Source organism: Oncorhynchus gorbuscha, linkage group LG11 (assembly GCF_021184085.1).
Source record: "Oncorhynchus gorbuscha isolate QuinsamMale2020 ecotype Even-year linkage group LG11, OgorEven_v1.0, whole genome shotgun sequence".
Taxonomy (NCBI): Eukaryota; Metazoa; Chordata; class Actinopteri; order Salmoniformes; family Salmonidae; genus Oncorhynchus; species Oncorhynchus gorbuscha.
The window spans coordinates 22,827,052-22,844,454 of NC_060183.1; the positions used below are offsets into that span (position 1 = coordinate 22,827,052).

Consider the following 17,403-nt stretch of genomic DNA (forward strand, 5'->3'; position numbering starts at 1 on the left):
CGTATCCTATAGCAACCTGTAGTCATTTTACATAGGCTAGATAAGATCCGCTTTAGAGGTGCGTCCATTTTGAGATGTCAGGTTGATTACCCTGCCCTCCTGTCCCATTTGATCTAGGCAGTATTCAGTGTGTGTGTTATGCTCGGTTTACCATCACACAGACAGTATATCACATGGGCATGATCTAACCAGGACAAGATGAAAGCTCTCTCCAACATCCAACCTTCCATTAATCAATAAATAGCTAAGCTAAATTGTTGAGGCAAATATGCCAACAACTGCAGGAGGCCGGTAACACCGCAAATATAGCATTCCATTCCCGCCATCAGCACAGCAACACAGAGACATTTTATCTGCTAATATAGACCCACTTTTCTGAGGAGCAGAACTGCTCAGAGCCACACAATGGAAAACTCTGTTCATTTATACAAGACCTTTCAAACGCAGTCTCTACAATAACTATAGTGGTAGGCTGTTTGGAACTAAATGCTCAGACTCAAAATACTGCAACAGGCCAATACTCTTGATACCTTGAGTGTCAGCCTGTTTCATGGCAGCAACAAAGGAGTTGGCTATTCCAGAAATAGGCTAATATTCTGAGGTAAACCAGTCAACAATGCAGCCAAAACACATGTGCTTTAGTGAGCACTAACAATACACCACACAGTCCAATGAAACAGCAGAGAGAAGGTTTAAAGGACGTACAGTAGGAGTACTTACTGGCTGGCGATGGCGTGCTGTAGCCACTGAGGGACAAGCCTGGCAGGGCGGGGGGCGAGAGCCCCCCCAGCATGTGGGGGAAGAAGTATGAGTAGTGGGGCATGGGGAAGCCGTTGAGGTGAGGGCCCGGGATCGGGTTGCTCTTCCCAGCCATTTTGGCTCAATCCACCTCCACCGATGACGACACCAAAAAAAACGATATTGTGGCAATACAGAACGGAGTCAGTGTGGGTTACGGAGTGGTTCTAGTGCCCATACAGGCGATGGACGTGTGGGGTATTCCAGTGGCGTGGTGACTTCAGAGAAATGCCCTCAATTAGGAAACTACAGTTGTGGAAATCCCAAAATGGCCGCCTGTTACCGACTGCTGGAGAGGAGAGGTACAGGATAGTGGTTAGGAAGATTCACAAGGATTTTATAATGAGTCTTCCACTGTGGAGTCGGTTCCAGAGATGGGGAATGTGTAGAGACATGGTGCCTATGCAAGAGTCAGCTCTGGTATACCCCCAACCGTTCAGTGTCTCTTTTAGTGGCCCTCAATCTTCACCTAGAGAGAAAGAGAGTGAGATCATTTAGAATTTAAAAACCACTTTGGGACAATGTCATACATAACAAAAATAAGTTTCAAAAACATTACATTTCATCCCTCACAAGTGAGACACAGAGAGGCAGAGACACAGAGAGAGACAGACAGACAGACGAGACACACAGAGAGAAAGACGGAAAGAGAGGGAGAGAGAGAAAGAGTTCATTATTTTAAGATGCCTACATATTTCCCCTCTTTATTTAAAAGCATGGGGAAAGAAATGCATCTCCGTGAAGCTAATTACTGGAAATGTCATCTGAAATGGTACAAAAACAACCACTTCAGCTTAATTATCTTATGGAGCATTAAAAGCCATGAACAGAATGTGTGGGTATGTGATAGCTCTACCAATACACACACTCATTATCAAGGCTGGAGTGAAAACCCTGGGGAAATGTCCGAGAAATAAATGAACATGAATCAAAAGAAAACATTGCTAATTATGACTGTTGTTAGTCCCCGAGGTCTTTCCTAAAGCCCAGTTATATTAAACACATGGGAGGATTTTGTGTCAGTGTGTACTCACAGTCCAAGGTGTGTTAGTCCTTGGCCCGCTATCATGGACTGTGGGCTCTCCTTCTCCGTAGCCGACGTGAGTAAGACATTTAAGACTGTTAACCATCACAAGGCTGCCGGCCCAGACGGCATCCCTAGCAACGTCCTCAGAGCCTGCACAGACCAGCTGGCTGGAGTGTTTACAGACATATTCAATCTCTCCCTATCCCAGTCCGCTCTCCCCACATGCTTCAAGATGGCTACCATTGTTCTTGTACCCAAGAAATCAAAGGTAAATGAACTAAATGACTACCGCCCCGTAGCACTCACTTCTGTCATCATGAAGTGCTTTGAGACCCACTTCAATTTGCTTACCTCCCCAATAGATCCACAGATGATGCAATTGCCATTGCACTGCACACTGCCCTATCCCATCTGCACAAGAGGAATACCTATGTAAGAATACTGTTTGACTATAGCGCAGCATTCAACACCATAGTACCCTCCAAGCTCATAATTAAGCTTGAGGCCCTGGTTCTGAACACCGCCCTGTGCAACTAGGTCCTGGACTTCCTGACGGGCTGCTCCCAGGAGGTGAAGGTAGGGAACAACACCTCCACTTCGCTGATCCTCAACACTGGGGCCCCTCCTGTACTCCCTGGTCACCCATGACTGCGTGGCCATGCACGCCTCCAACTCAATCATCAAGTTTGCAGACGACACAACAGTAGTAGGCTTGATTACCAACAATGACAAAGACAGCCTTCAGGGAGGAGGTGAGGGCCCTGGGAGTGTGGTGCCAGGAAAACAACCTCTCACTCAACATCAACAAAACAATGGAGATGATTGTGGACTTCAGGGAACAACAGAGGGAGCACGCCGCTATCCACATCGACGGGTGGAGTGGAGAAGGTGGAAAGCGTTCCTCGGCGTACACATCACTGACAAACTGAAATGGTCCAGCCACACAGACAGTGTGGTGAAGGCACAACGGCGCCTCTTCTACCTCAGGAAGCTGAAGAAATTTGTCTTCGTACGCAAAACTCTCACAAGCTTTTACATCACCACCTGGTACGACAACTGCACCGCCCGCAACCGCAGGGCTCACCAGATGGTGGTGCGGTCTGCCCAACTCATCACCGGGGGCAAGCTACCTGCCCTCCAGAACACCCGATGTCACAGGAAGGACAAAAGAATAATCAAGGACAACAACTGTTCACCCCACTTTCATCCAGAAGGCGAGGTCAGTACAGGTGTATCAAAGCTGGGACCGAGAAGCTGAAAAAAAACAGCCATCAGACTGTTAAATAGCCATCACTAGCACATTAGAGGCTGCTGCCACACACACACACACACACACACACACACACACACACACACACACACACACACACACACACACACACACACACACACACACACACACACACACACACACACACACACACACACACACACACACACACACACACACACACATCACTTGAAATCACTGGCCACTTTAATAAATGGAACACTGGTCACTTTAATAATGTTTACATATCTTGCATTACTGATCTCATATGTATATACTGTATTTTATGCTATTCTACTGTATCTTTAGTCTATGCCCGCTCTGACATTGCTCGTCGATATATTTAGATATTCTTAATTCCATTCCTTAACTTTGGATTTGTGTGTATTGTTGTGGAATTGTTAGATATTACTGCACTGTTGGAGCTATAAACACAAGCATTTCGCTACATCCGCAATAACATCTGCTAAACACGTGTATATGACCAATAAAATTAGATTGGAAGACACACTGATACATATGAAAACACACACACATCAAAACCATACAGCAGGTTTGAACAACACACATGTACACACACACACATTATATTAAACTGAGTCTCTATACACCATGAAATGTCAGGATGTCATGCAAGAATACCCATTGTTTTACCAACATTAGACAAACACAATATACTGTAAGACTACCTATTCTAGTCCATTACTCAGACAACTCTCGTCTCTAGCTACAGCCAGGTAACTGGAACATGTCTAGCTACAGCCAGGTAACTGGAACATGTCTAGCTACAGCCAGGTAACTGGAACATGTCTAGCTACAGCCAGGTAACTGGAACATGTCTAGCTACAGCCAGGTAACTGGAACATGTCTAGCTACAGCCAGGTAACTGGAACATGTCTAGCTACAGGAGGCCTCTGTATAAATCTGGGAAACAGTTTGATGACATTTCTATGACATATTTTGACCCTAATGACCATGTCATGAGTCCGGTGTGTTACACACGGAGCAACGGTCTAAGGAACCTTAACGGGTTCACACAACCACCGTACTCCCTCTCAGCATTATACACATGAATCATGCAAGGGGGAAGAATCTGTTGAAATACAATGTCTCATTGACATGCGTGATTCATGTGTATAATGCTTCCTTGAGCAATCCTTTCCACCAAACCCCACGCCTCCATCCTCCTTGGTGAGACGTGTGTCCGAAAAGTCTATATAGCCTTCTTTCTCCCTCTTGAATGAACGATATGCGTCTTCTAGCGATCTATTGATAAGATAGGCGCCTGTCAGTCACAAAGCAAGCGATGACAGGGAAGCACTGCTGGTTTGTCCGTCTGTTGTTCCGTCTGTGCATGATGCTTCTTTATAGTCTCCTGTGAGTGAATCTACATGTCCCATGTAATGAAGGTGGTAACGATGAGTTGAAATCCATTTGATACATTGTTTGTGCCACATTCAATGCTTTCGCTTGTTTCATCTGCCTATATAGCCAGCCACGGAGTTTCGGGTTGCATAGGCTATTCAATGTTATTTGGTTGACGACGGTTCATTTGGCGCTCCAAGTTCCATTCTGGTAGGCTACTACAGTTTTTTTTATCTGCAGATAAATTATGAAAACATTCGATGAAGATGTTGAAACCTCACTGCAGGAACAATAGGTAGGAGAGAGAGAAAGACTCATTCTGGTCCAAGAAAGAAAAAAAAAGACAGATTGAAGGTTATAAAAGCTAATGTCATGATACTGGTATTACTAAAGATATTGAAACCGATTTTATTGAAGTGTAGACAATTAAGTCGTCAACTGCTGCTTTCCGTGTAGCAAAGCCCATGTTTAACACCTGCTTCATTCTTCAATCAAACCTGTAGGTCTATTCAGCGAAGCCTGACTTTTTGTATAAAAGTGGGGTTGCGTGTGGATTTCCACTATATAAACAAAAGTACGTGGACACCCCTTCAAATGAGTGGATTCGGCTATTTCGGCCACACCCGTTGCTGACAGGGGTATAAAATCGAGCACACAAACATGCAATCTCCATAGACAAACACTGTCAGTAGAATGACCTTACTGAAAAGCTCAGTGACTTTCAACGTGGCACAATCATAGGATGCCATCTTTCCAACAAATGAGTTGTTCTATTATCTTCCCTGCTAGAGCTGCCCCAGTCAACTGTAAGGGCTGTTATTGTGAAATGTAAACGTCTAGGAGCAATAACGGCTCAGCCGCAAAGTGGTAGGCCACACAAGCTCACAGAACGGGACCGCCGAGTGCTAAAGCGCGTAGCACATAAAAATTGTTTGTCCTCGGTTGCAACACCCACTACAGAGTTCCAAACTGCCTCTGGAAGCAACGTTAGCACAAGAACTGTTCGTGGGAGCTTCATGAAATGGGTTTCTATGGTGTAAAGCTCGACTCCATTGGACTCTGGAGCAGTGGAAACGTGTTCCCTGGAGTGATGAATCACACTTCGCCATCTAGCAGTACAACGGACTAATCTGGGTTTGGTGGATGCCAGGAAAACACTACCTGCCAGAATGCATAGTGCCAACTGTAAAGTTTGGTGGGGGAGGGAAAATGATCTGAGCCTGTTTTTCATGGTTCGGGCTAAGCCCCACAGTTCCAGTGAAGGGAAATCTTAACGCTACAGCATACAATGATATTCTAGAATATTATGTGCTTCCAACTTTGTGGCCAGTTCAGGGAAGGCCATTTCCTGTTTCAGCACGACAATGCCACCGTGCAAAAAGTGAGGTCCATACAGCAATGGTTTGTTGAGATTGGTGTGGAAGAACTTGACTGCCCTGCACAGAGCCTTGACCTCAACCTCATTGAACACCTTCGGGATGAATTGGAATGCCGACTGTGAGCCAGGCCTAATCGCCCAACATCAGTGCCCCGCAGCAAGTCCCTGCAGAAATGTTCCAACATCTAGTGGGGAGCCTCCCAGAAGAGTGGAGGCTGTTATAGCAGTAATGCTATCATTCCAAACATGATTTTGGAATGAGATGTTCGACGAGCAGGTATCCACATACTTTTTGTCATGTATGATCACTCGGCTACACATGCCTCTCCCTAATGTCAATATGCCTTGTCTATTGCTGTTTTGGTTAGTGATTATTGTCTTATTTCACTGTAAAGCCTCCAGCCCTGCTCAATACGCCTCAGCTAGCCCTTTTGTTCCACCCTCCACACATGCGCTGACCTCACCTGGCTTAAATGGTGCCTCCAGAGACAAAACCACTCTCATCGTCACTCAATGCCTAGGTTTACCTCCACTGTATTCACATCATACCATACCCTTGTCTGTACATTGCCTTGAATCTATTCTTCCGTGCCCAGAAATCTGCTCCTTTTACTCTGTTCCGAACGCACTAGACGACCAGTTCTTATAGCCTTTAGACGTACCCTCATCATACTCCTCCTCTGTTCCTCTGGTGATGTAGAGGTTAACCCAGGCCCTGCAGCCCCTAGCTCCACTCCCATTCCCCAGGTGCTCTCATTTGTTGACTTCTGTAACAGTAAAAGCCTTGGTTTCATGAATGTTAAAACTTCTTATGGATAGGGGGCAGCATTTTCACATTTGGATGAAAAGCATGCCCAGAGTAAACTGCCTCCTACTCAGTCCCAGATGCTATTATATGCATAGTATTAATATTATTGGATAGAAAACACTCTGAAGTTTCTAAAACTGTTTGAATGATGTCTGTGAGTTTAACAGAACTCATATGGCAGGCAAAAACCTGAGAAAAAATCCAACCAGGAAGTGGGAAATGTGAGGTTTGTAGGTTTTCAACTCAGCCCCTATTGAATATACAGTGGGATATGGGTCATCTTGCACTTCCTAAGGCTTCCACAAGATGTCAACAGTCTTTAGAACATTGTTTCAGGCTTCTACTCTGAAGGGGGGCTGAATGAGAGGGGAATGAGTCAGAGGTCTGCCAGCAGCCTCGGTCTCGTGACGTGCGGTCATGAGAAAGTTACCTCTCGTTCCATTGCTTTTCTACAGACAAATGAATTCTCTGGTTGGGACACTATTGAACATTTATGATAAAAACATCCTAAAGATTGATTCTATACATCGTTTGATTTATTTCTACGACCAGTAATATAATTTTTGGGGAATTTTCGTCCGACATTTCCGCTGGACTTGCCCGCGCCTCGTGAGTTTCGATTTGTTTTCTAAACGCCCTAATAAAAGCAGGAATTTGGACATAAATGATGGACTTTATGGAACAAATCAAACATTTATTGTGGAACTGGGATTCCTGGGAGTGCATTCTGACGAAGATCATCAAAGGTAAGTGAATATTTATAATGCTATTTCTGACTTATGTTGACTCCAACATGGCGGATATATTTTTGTGTTGTGTATGTCGTCTGAGCGCCGTACTCAGATTATTGTATGGTTTGCTTTTTCCATCAAGTTTTTTTTTAAAAATCTGACACAGCGGTTGCAATAAGGAGAAGTATATCTTTAAATCTGTGAACAACACTTGCATCTTTTATTAATGTTTATTATGAGTATTTATGTAATTTGATGTGGCTCTGTGCAAATTCACATGATGTTTTTGGATATAAATATGAACTTGATCGAACAAAACATACATGTATTGTGTAACATGTTGCCCCGGGAGTGTCATCTGATGAAGAATATCAAAGGTTAGTGATGAATTTTATCAATATTTATGCTTTTTGTGACTCCTCTCTTTGCTTGGAAAATCGCTGTATGCTTTCTGTGACTAGTTGCTGACCTAACATAATATGTTCTGCTTTCGCCGAAAAGCTTTTTAAAATTGGATACTGTGGTTGGATTAACGAGAATTTTATCTTTAAAAATGGTGCCTAATGCTTGTATGTTTGAGAAAATTGAATTATGAGATTTCTGTTGATTGAATTTGGCACCCTGCAATTTCATTGGCTGTTGGTGAGGGGTTCCGCTAGCAGTCCTAGACAGGTTAACATTAGAAGCCACCTCCCTAAGTTTGTTTTATTCACCACTTTAGCACACTCCGCCAACCCGGATGTCCTAGTCGTGTCTGAATCCTGGCTTAGGAAGGCCACCAAAAATCCAGAAATCTCCATCCCTAACTATAACATTTTCCGACAAGATAGACCTGCCAAAGGGGCGGAGTTGCAATCTACAGCAGAGATATCCTGCAGAGTTTGGTCATACTATCCAGGTCTGTGCCCAAACAATTTGAGCTTCTACTTTTAAAAAATCCACCTTTACAGAAACAAGTCTCTCACCGTTGCCACTTGTTATAGACCCCCTTCAGCCCCCAGCTGTGCCCAGGACACCATATGTGAATTGATTGCCCCCCATCTATCTTCAGAGTTCGTACTGTTAGGTGACCTAAACTGGGACATGCTTAACAGTCATTTAGCAGACGCTCTTATCCCGTCCTACAATCTAAACCAGATGCCCTCAATCTAACACAAATTATCAAGGAACCTACCAGGTACAACCCTAAATCCGTAACCATGGGCAATCTCTTAGATATCATCCTGACCAACTTGCCCTCTAAATACACCCTCCTTGCTTACGTGCGTAATGGGTCTGTGGTCAAACGACCACCCCCCATCACTGTCAAACGCTCCCTAAAACACTTCAGCAAGCAGGCCTTTCTAATCGACCTGGCCCGGGTATCCTGGAAGGATATTGAACTCATCCCGTCAGTAGAGGATGCCTGGTTGCTCTTTAAAAGTGCTTTCCTTACCATCTTCATTTTTATTATTTTACCTTTATTTTACTAGGCAAGTCAGTTAAGAACAAATTCTTATTTTCAATGACGGCCTAGGAACAGTGGGTTAACTGCCTGTTCAGGGGCAGAACGACAGATTTTGTACCTTGTCAGCTCGGGATTTGAACTTTCAACCTTTCGGTTACTAGTCCAATGCTCTAACCGCTAGGCTACCCTGCCACCCCAATAAGCATGCCACATTCAATTTTTTTAAAACTTAAAACAGACATAGCCCTTGGTTCACCCCAGACTTGACTGCCCTTGACCAGCACAAAAACATCCTGTGGTGTTCTGCATTAGCATCGAATAGCCCCCGCGATATGCAACTTTCATGGAAGTCAGGAACCAATATACTCAGTCAGTTAGGAAAGATGAGGCTTGCATTTTCAAACAAACAGAAATGTGCATCCTGTAGCACTAATTCCAAAAGGTTTTGGGACACTGAAGCCCATGGAGAATAAGAGCACCTCCTCCCAGCTGCCCACTGCACTGAGGATAGGTAACACTGTCACCACAAATAAATCTACGATAATCAATAACTTCAATAAGCATTTTTCTACGGCTGGCCATGCTTTCCACCTGGCTACCCCTACCCCGGCCAACATCTCAGCACCCCTTGCAGAAACTTGCCCAAGCCCCCCCTCCCGCTTCTCCTTCACCCAAATCCATACAGCTGATGTTCTGAAAGTGCTACAAAATCTGGATCCCTACAAATCAGCTGGGCTAGACAATCTGGACACTCTCTTTCTAAAATGATCCACTGAAATTGTTGCAAACCCTATTATGAGCCTATGCAACCTCTCTTTCGTATCGTCTGAGATCCCTGAAGATTGGAAAGCTGCTGCGGTCTTCCCTCTCTTCAAAGGGGAGACACTCTAGACCCAAACTGTTACAGACCTATATCCATCCATCAAACGAATCCCACCGTATCTTCTCCTTTATGCAATCTTGTTTCCGAGCTGGTTATGGGTGCACCTCAGCAACGCTCAGGGTCCTAAACGATATCATAACCGCCATCGATAAAAGACAGTACTGTGCAGCCGTCTTCATCGACCTGGCCAAGGCTTTCGACTCTGTCAATCACAGCATTCTCATCGGCAGACACAATAGCCTTGGTTTCTCAAATGATTGCCTCACCTGGTTCACCAACTACTTCTCAGATAGCGTTCAGTGTGTCAAATCGGAGGCTCTGTTGTCCGGACCTCTGGCAGTCTCTACGGGGATGCCACAGGGTTCAATTCTCGGGCCGACTCTTCTCTGTATATATCAATCAATGATGTTGCTCTTGCTGCTGGTGAGTCTCTGATCCACCTCAACGCAGACGACACCATTCTGTATACAACTGGCCCTTCTTTGGTCACTGTGCTAACAAACCTCCAAATGAGCTTCAATGCCATACAACACTCCTTTGAGGCCTTCAACTGCTTTTAAATGCAAGTAAAACTAAGTTGGCCAGGTCGCAGTTGTAAATGAGAACTTGTTCTCAACTGGCCTACGTGGTTAAATAAATAAATAAAATAAATGTAGCACACGTTTGTTTAAGTCCATCTCCCAGACATGGTTTATATGGTGCAGTGCCCCTGGTTTGTGTCTGTCTCTTCATCAGGCTGAGAGCATGGCTTTATGGGCTCTACAAAGTGCTCTCCCTGTCATATCCCTGGGAAGCCGGATACCTACCACCCACCCACACTTAAAAACAGAGGGCTCTGCACGAGGGGCGTATTGCAATAACGAAAGAGCTTTAAAAACCCAAGGGAGCTGTTTTATTTCACTTTTAAAACCTCACTTGTACTACCCACCTGTTTTACTGTTTAGAGCCATATTGAGAGGACATAGGCTACATAATAGCTGAGGTACAGTTACATATTGGTCTGTTTCACATGTCAAAACATCAGAGTAAATCATCTAACCAGGCTTAAAAACACAGCATAATCATGGAAATGCATGCTCGCTGCATATTTAGATATGGTAGCTTAGCTATAGGTTGTGTATCCACAACGTGCCGACCGAGATCCGAGGAAAGGTTGGAGGCTGAAAATGGGTCAATTGCTATGTATTCTATCACCAAGCCACCTGGAACTTACGTCACCTAAGCCGGCCATTTTAAACCATAAACTAAACGACCTTACAACTGACCCCTTGTACAGAAATACGTATTTCTCACATCTAGCTGCTCTCACTGTGTTCAAGAGATCTCCGTTACATTCTCTGTCTGTCGATACGTGGAAACCTGGGAGAGAGATTGGTCCACAGTTCACTTAAAGGCGACCAGGGTTGGGGAGTGACAGATTACATGTAATCCGTTACATGTAAGGGATTACCATAAAAGGGTAACTCTAATCCGTTACGTTCCCAGCAAAAATCTTGTAATCAGAATACAGATACTTTCAAAAAACTAGATGATTAATTCCGAGGATTACTTTTAAATTCAGAAAGGAGGTTTGCGGAAAACAATATCTTTGACACTTCTGTTGTTTTCTCAATGACATTCAAATCTGCATTGAAAAAAGGCGCCAGTTTAAATTTGTTCCACATGAGCGAGTCTGACCACAAGTCAGAGACCACTAGAGGTCACACAAAATGGGTTTGATGGATCGCGGGACAAGAACAGGAATGGGCTTTTGTACAGTCCAAACTAGGTCTTCCAATGGTACGACTGCTGTCGGCATCCAAAGATTATCCAACTTGAATAAACGCTTGGAGGTAAGGATGACAGCAGTGTAGTCTATGGATATGGATGTCACTTATTATTGTTATCTACATAGCGCATTGATGTGAATCACACTGTTGATCTCTCATTTAACTATTTGCGCCTTACGGATTGTGGTTGTTGTGGATGGCTGTTCAAATCTAAATGTGTATTTGAACCCAATAATGATTGAATTCAAGACGTTTAAGCTGCCTATCAATCATTGTTTTTGAAACCAATGGACAGCCTGCGACTTAAAGGGACAATCTGTAGATGCAACATCCATTTTTGGACATATAAATGATATATATATAAAATAAAGAAAACCCTTGAATGAGTAGGTGTGTCCAAACTTTTGACTGGTACTGTGTGTACGTACATACATCCGTACGTACACACAGTACCAGTCAAAAGTGTGGACACACCTACTCATTCAAGGGTTTTCTTTATACACACACACACACACACACACACACACAGTACCAGTCAAAAGTTAATACACACCTACTCATTCAAGGGTTTTCTTTATACACACACACACACACAGTACCAGTCAAAAGTTAATACACACCTACTCATTCAAGGGTTTTCTTTATTTTTACTATTTTCTACAGTGCTGAATAATAGTGAATACAAACTATGAAATAACTCATATCGAATCACGTAGTAACCAAGAAAAGTGTTAAACAAATCAAAATATATGTATATTTGAGACTCTAAGGAGCCACCATTTGCCTTGATGACAGCTTTGCACACTCTAGGCATTCTCTCAACCAGCATCACCTGGAATGCTTTTCCAACAGTCTTGAGCACTTGTTGGCTGCTTTTCCTTCACTCTGCGTTCCAACTCATCCCAAACAATCTCAATTGGATTGAGGTCGGGTGATTGTGGAGGCCAGGTCATCTGATGCAGCACTCGATCACTCTTCTTCTTGGTCAAATACCACTTACACAGACTGTATGTGTGTTGTGTCATTGCCATTGGATGGTTTGTCCTTGCATCCATAGCTCAGCCTATTAATCTGAGTGGTTACATTTCTCCAGGACCATCCCTCAGCTTTTTACCAAAACAGAGGTGGGGCGACCATTTTGTTATTGCTTCATCTGTGGATTATCAAGATATCAAAGTGTCACCAACAAAATGTTTAACAATAGGCCTATAGCAAATTCAGCATATGGCATTCATTTTTAGAACCTAATCAGTCCTCCATGACAATAAAATCATAAACAACAGAGTAGGGCTGGCAAATAAGTCCTTAGTTTTAGGGTTATGCTCATGTAAAACCATTTGGCTAATCTATACTTCCATATTTACAAGTCCTATTCTTGAAGATCAAGGGGTATAACATTTATTGGAATGAATGGAATTCTGATAGACTTTGGTTATTAATATAAAGAAATATTTTAATAGTATTATTCTATGCAGTAGAAAGTAGAGGTCAACCGATTAATCGGAACGGCCGATTAATTAGGGCCGATTTCAAGTTTTCTTAACAATCGGAAATCTGTGTTTTTGTGCGCCGATTTGCCAATTAAAAAAAAAAGTTACTAATTTATTTAATCTTTATTTAACCTGGCAAGTCAACACATTCTTATTTTCAATGATGGCCTAGAAACAGTGGGTTAACTGCCTCGTTCAGGGGCAGAATGACAGAGTTTCACTTTGTCAGCTCGGGGGATCCAATCTTGCAACCTTACAGTTAACTAGTCCAACGCAATAACGACCTGCCTCTCTCTCGTTGCACTCCACAAGGAGACTGCCTGTTACGCAAATGCAGTAAGCCAAGGTAAGTTACTAGCTAGCATTAAACTTATCTTATAAAAAACAATCAATCATGTTCACTAGTTAACTACACATGGTTGATGATATTACTAGATATTATCTAGAGTGTCCTGCGTTGCATATAATCTGACTGAGCATACAAGCATACAAGTATCTGACTGAGCGGTGGTAGGCAGAAGCAGGCGCGTAAACATTCATTCAAACAGCACTTTCGTGCGTTTTTCCTGCAGCTCTTTGTTGTGCGTCAAGCTGTTTATGACTTCAAGCCTATCAACTCCCGAGATGAGGCTGGTGTAACCGAAGTGAAATGGCTGACTAGTTAGCGCACGCTACTCGCTCTGAGCCTTGGGGTGGTTGTTTCCCTTGCTCTTGCTCTGCATGGGTAACGCTGCTTTGATGTGGTGGCTGCTGTCCTTGTGTTGCTGGTTCGAGCCCAGGGAGAAGCGAGGAGAGGGACGGAAGCTATACTGTTACACTGGCAATACTAAAGTGCCTATAAGAACATCTAATAGTCAAAGGTTAATGAAATACAAATGGTATAGAGAGAAATAGTCCTATAATTCCTATAATAACTACAACCTCAAACTTCTTACCTGGGAATATTGAAGACTCATGTTAAAAGGAACCACCAGCTTTCATATGTTCTGAGCAAGGAACTGAAACGTTAGCCTTCTAACATGGCACATATTTTACATGGAACATATTGCACTTTTACTTTATTCTCCAACACTTTGTTTTTGCATTATTTAAACCAAATTAAACATGTTTCATTTTTACTTGAGGCTAAATTGATTATATTGATGTATTATATTAAGTTAAAATAAGTGTTCATTAAGTATTGTTGTAATTGTCATTATTACAAATAAAAAATAAATGTAAAAAAAAAATCGTCCGATTAATCGTATCGGTATTGGCGTTGAAAAATCATAATCGGTCGACCTCTAGTAGAAAGCGATGGGTTAGAAGAAGCCTACATAACCAACCCATAAAGTCAAATTTAACATCGATTTATCATGCAATAGATGTCCTTCAATTGGTAACAAACATTTTTGTGTTCTTCTAATGACTCTTAATGGGAAAGTAATCTAAAAGTAATGGAATAATCAGATTACGTTACTGAGTTTTGGGTAATCCAAAGTTACTGATTACAAATGTTGGACAGTTCACTAGAAACTGTTATGGATTACATTTAGAAAGTAACCTACCCAACCCTGGAGGTGACAATGTATTGAATGTCACGTAAGGTAACAAGGCATTGAAATGGAAAATAGCACATATGATTGTCATGTGTAGGCATTATCGTGGTAGATCTGGTGGTAGGACACTTCTTATACAAGGCTCTTGTTTCATTTGGACCAAGAAAGATGCCAACAAGTATGTAACAGTCAGTTTTTCGAGGCGAAGTTCAAACAAACACTACCATACAAATGCAAACTAGCACAAACATATTCACCAATGCGTACAAATCAACTCTGTGTAGAATTGTAAAACAGGCATGCATTCACTCTTAAAAATATATGTACACGGATTCATTCTCACAAAAGCAAAGCCACAGTGACAGCCGTTCAGGATTTTCAAACACATGCAATCACACATCATAACAGTGTTCTGCGGACAGGAGAAGTGTAATTGAGCACACGTAATCCCTGTACCACGCAGGGTCCTCTCCAGGGTCCTATCGCAGGGTCCTCCGCTATCGCAGGGTCCTCCGCTGTCGCAGTGTAGACATTGTTAATGTTGTAAATGACTATTGTAGCTGGAAACGGCTGAGTAATCTAAATAGGCGTACAGAGGCCCATTATCAGCAACCATCACTCCTGTGTTCCAATGGCACGTTGTGTTAGCTAATCCAAGTTTATCATTTCAAAAAGGGTAATTGATCATTAGAAAACCATTTTGCAATTATAACATTAACCCTTAACCTAGCCCCAAAACTAAACCTTACTCTACCTGGAACTCTAAACCTAAGCCCCAAAATAGCTATTTCCTTGTGGGGACCGGCAAAACGTCCCCACTTGCCCGAATTTTCCTTCTTTTACTATCCACGCACGCTCACGCACACGCTCACACGCACCTCCCCTCCACCCCTTCCTTCTCCCTCAATTGACCATGTATAACCCGACCATGTATAACCCGACCATGTATACCCCGACCATGTATAACCCGACCATGTATAACCCGACCATGTATAACCCGACCATGTATAACCCGACAGGTAGCCTAGTGGTCAGAGCGTTGGACTTGTAACCGAAAGGTTGCAAGATAAAACCACCGAGCTAACAAGGTAAAAAATCTGTCGTTCTGCCCCTGAACAAGGCAGTTAACCCACTGTTCGTAGGCCGTCATTGTAAATAAGAATTTGTTCTTAGCTGACTTGCCTTTGAAAAAATATATAACCCAACCCTGGCAGCCCCACTCTCCTTGCAATCCCATGTAATGTGTTCTATATGAAGATCAGTGCTGCGGAGGATGGTTGGAGCCCTACAAGATGATCATACTGAACGTCCTTGTGCCGTCAGCCTGCAAAGTGATCGAATGGATGACTAACCCTGGAATAGAAACACACGCATGTACACTCGAGTGGATGGGGATACTGGGACCTTCAAAAGGGCTCTCTAATGATGGGTACTTTAGAAAAAAGCCTCCATCTAGTCAGACATCTCTCTCTGACATCCATTTATCCATCTTGTATTTATTTTTTTAGACTTCTGTTTGTCCTTCTTTCAGTGTCCTTCTTTCAGTGTCCTTCTTTCAGTGTATCTCAAGTGCATTTAGAAGCTGAGTCCTAAGGGACTGTATCTGATCTGTTAGGAGAGAGGATGAGAGCCGCACTAAACAAACATTATGGATCTCTTCTTGTGCCTGTGCTGCACTGACACGTGTGTGTGTGTGTGTGTGTGCGCGCGCGTAGGGAGAATGCAGGTCGGAGGTTATGTAGTCGCAGGAGCCAGTGACTTTAAGAGGATCTGACAGCCGATGCTGAATGAATAATCGAAAAGCTTCGATGGGCAGAGGGGGTTAGGTGAGGGCTGCGTTCGTAACATGTCTGCAGGGAATGGCAAAGGCATACGCATGCAGACACACACACATTCGGAGTAAAAAGGTCAACGTCAGTGAAGAGACAAACACGAGCTATGGCCCTGGAAAACAAGAGGGGGTGAACAGGGGTTCTTTGGCTGGTTGACCCCGACCGCATGATGACGCTAAAGTGGCGCTATAACGCTAGCACAGTTCAATGAAACTAGCCCTACTGTCCTAGACCAACCTATAGTCTAAGAGATGGTCTACAAACCCTACAGTAGGCTAACGCTATGCTAACATGGCAAGAAGATTAGCCTGCCCCTGAAGATCAGCGAGTCTGGTACACAATGTTCTTCTCTTGGGAAAATCGGGAAAATCCGCAAGCACGTAGAGTACTGTGTTTTCCACTACACAGCTGTAGCTTAAGCTAAGTGTGAAAGAGGTCAGCGAAGGTTGCTGAGCCATTACAACCATTATACAACACTGGCTGTCTGCAACATGCCTCGGTTTCTACAACAAAGCACCCAGAGGTGAAAGGTCTAAAGAAAACAGAGTCCTGATGACGGTCAACTCAGGCACAGTGGGAGGGGGGGTCAAATATCATCTCATGAAACAGAGTCACCTTTGCACAATGACAACATCAGCTGCTCCATAGAAAAGATACAGTAGAGTGAATATGGCTTGGCACACATGGTACAGAGCGGCTGCGGCAGCAGCACAAAGCACTAAAACGTTTACGAGGGGAGGGCTGTGGTGGGTGGGTACAGGGGAAGGTATATACATACCGGATCAATTGTGTGTAGGTGTGTCGGTGCGCGCACACGCTTCTGTGTCTGTGCAGAAGCAAGCACACACTATGCGTGAAAAGTCATGTCCCCAATTACAATGCACATTAGGTATGTCATGGCAGCATCCCCCAGGACAGTGACAGAACATTACAGTACAACGTGGCTGTACTGTAGCTGGCAGCGTTTGGCTGGGGAGGAAGGAAAGACACTGGACAAGGGGGAGGGCTAAGACTGAGCGGGCCCTCCCAGGGCTTTACAGTGCGACCATTTTACATGCATATGCGCC

The 17,403-nt window shown here is 43.6% G+C and overlaps 1 protein-coding gene across 3 annotated transcripts in view; it reads right to left on the bottom strand.

The window, feature by feature from the left end:
- raraa (retinoic acid receptor, alpha a) overlaps nt 1-17,403 on the bottom strand; it is a 259,366-nt gene that overhangs the window by 130,803 nt on the left and 111,160 nt on the right. For 2 of the 3 annotated variants that reach the window (XM_046368974.1, XM_046368973.1), the window contains exon 2: nt 706-1,267. In XM_046368974.1, the coding sequence (XP_046224930.1) occupies nt 706-874 (169 nt within the window). In that variant the 5' untranslated portion in view covers nt 875-1,267. The remainder of the gene's footprint in view (nt 1-705; nt 1,268-17,403) is intronic. The other variant, XM_046368975.1, reaches the window with a different exon arrangement.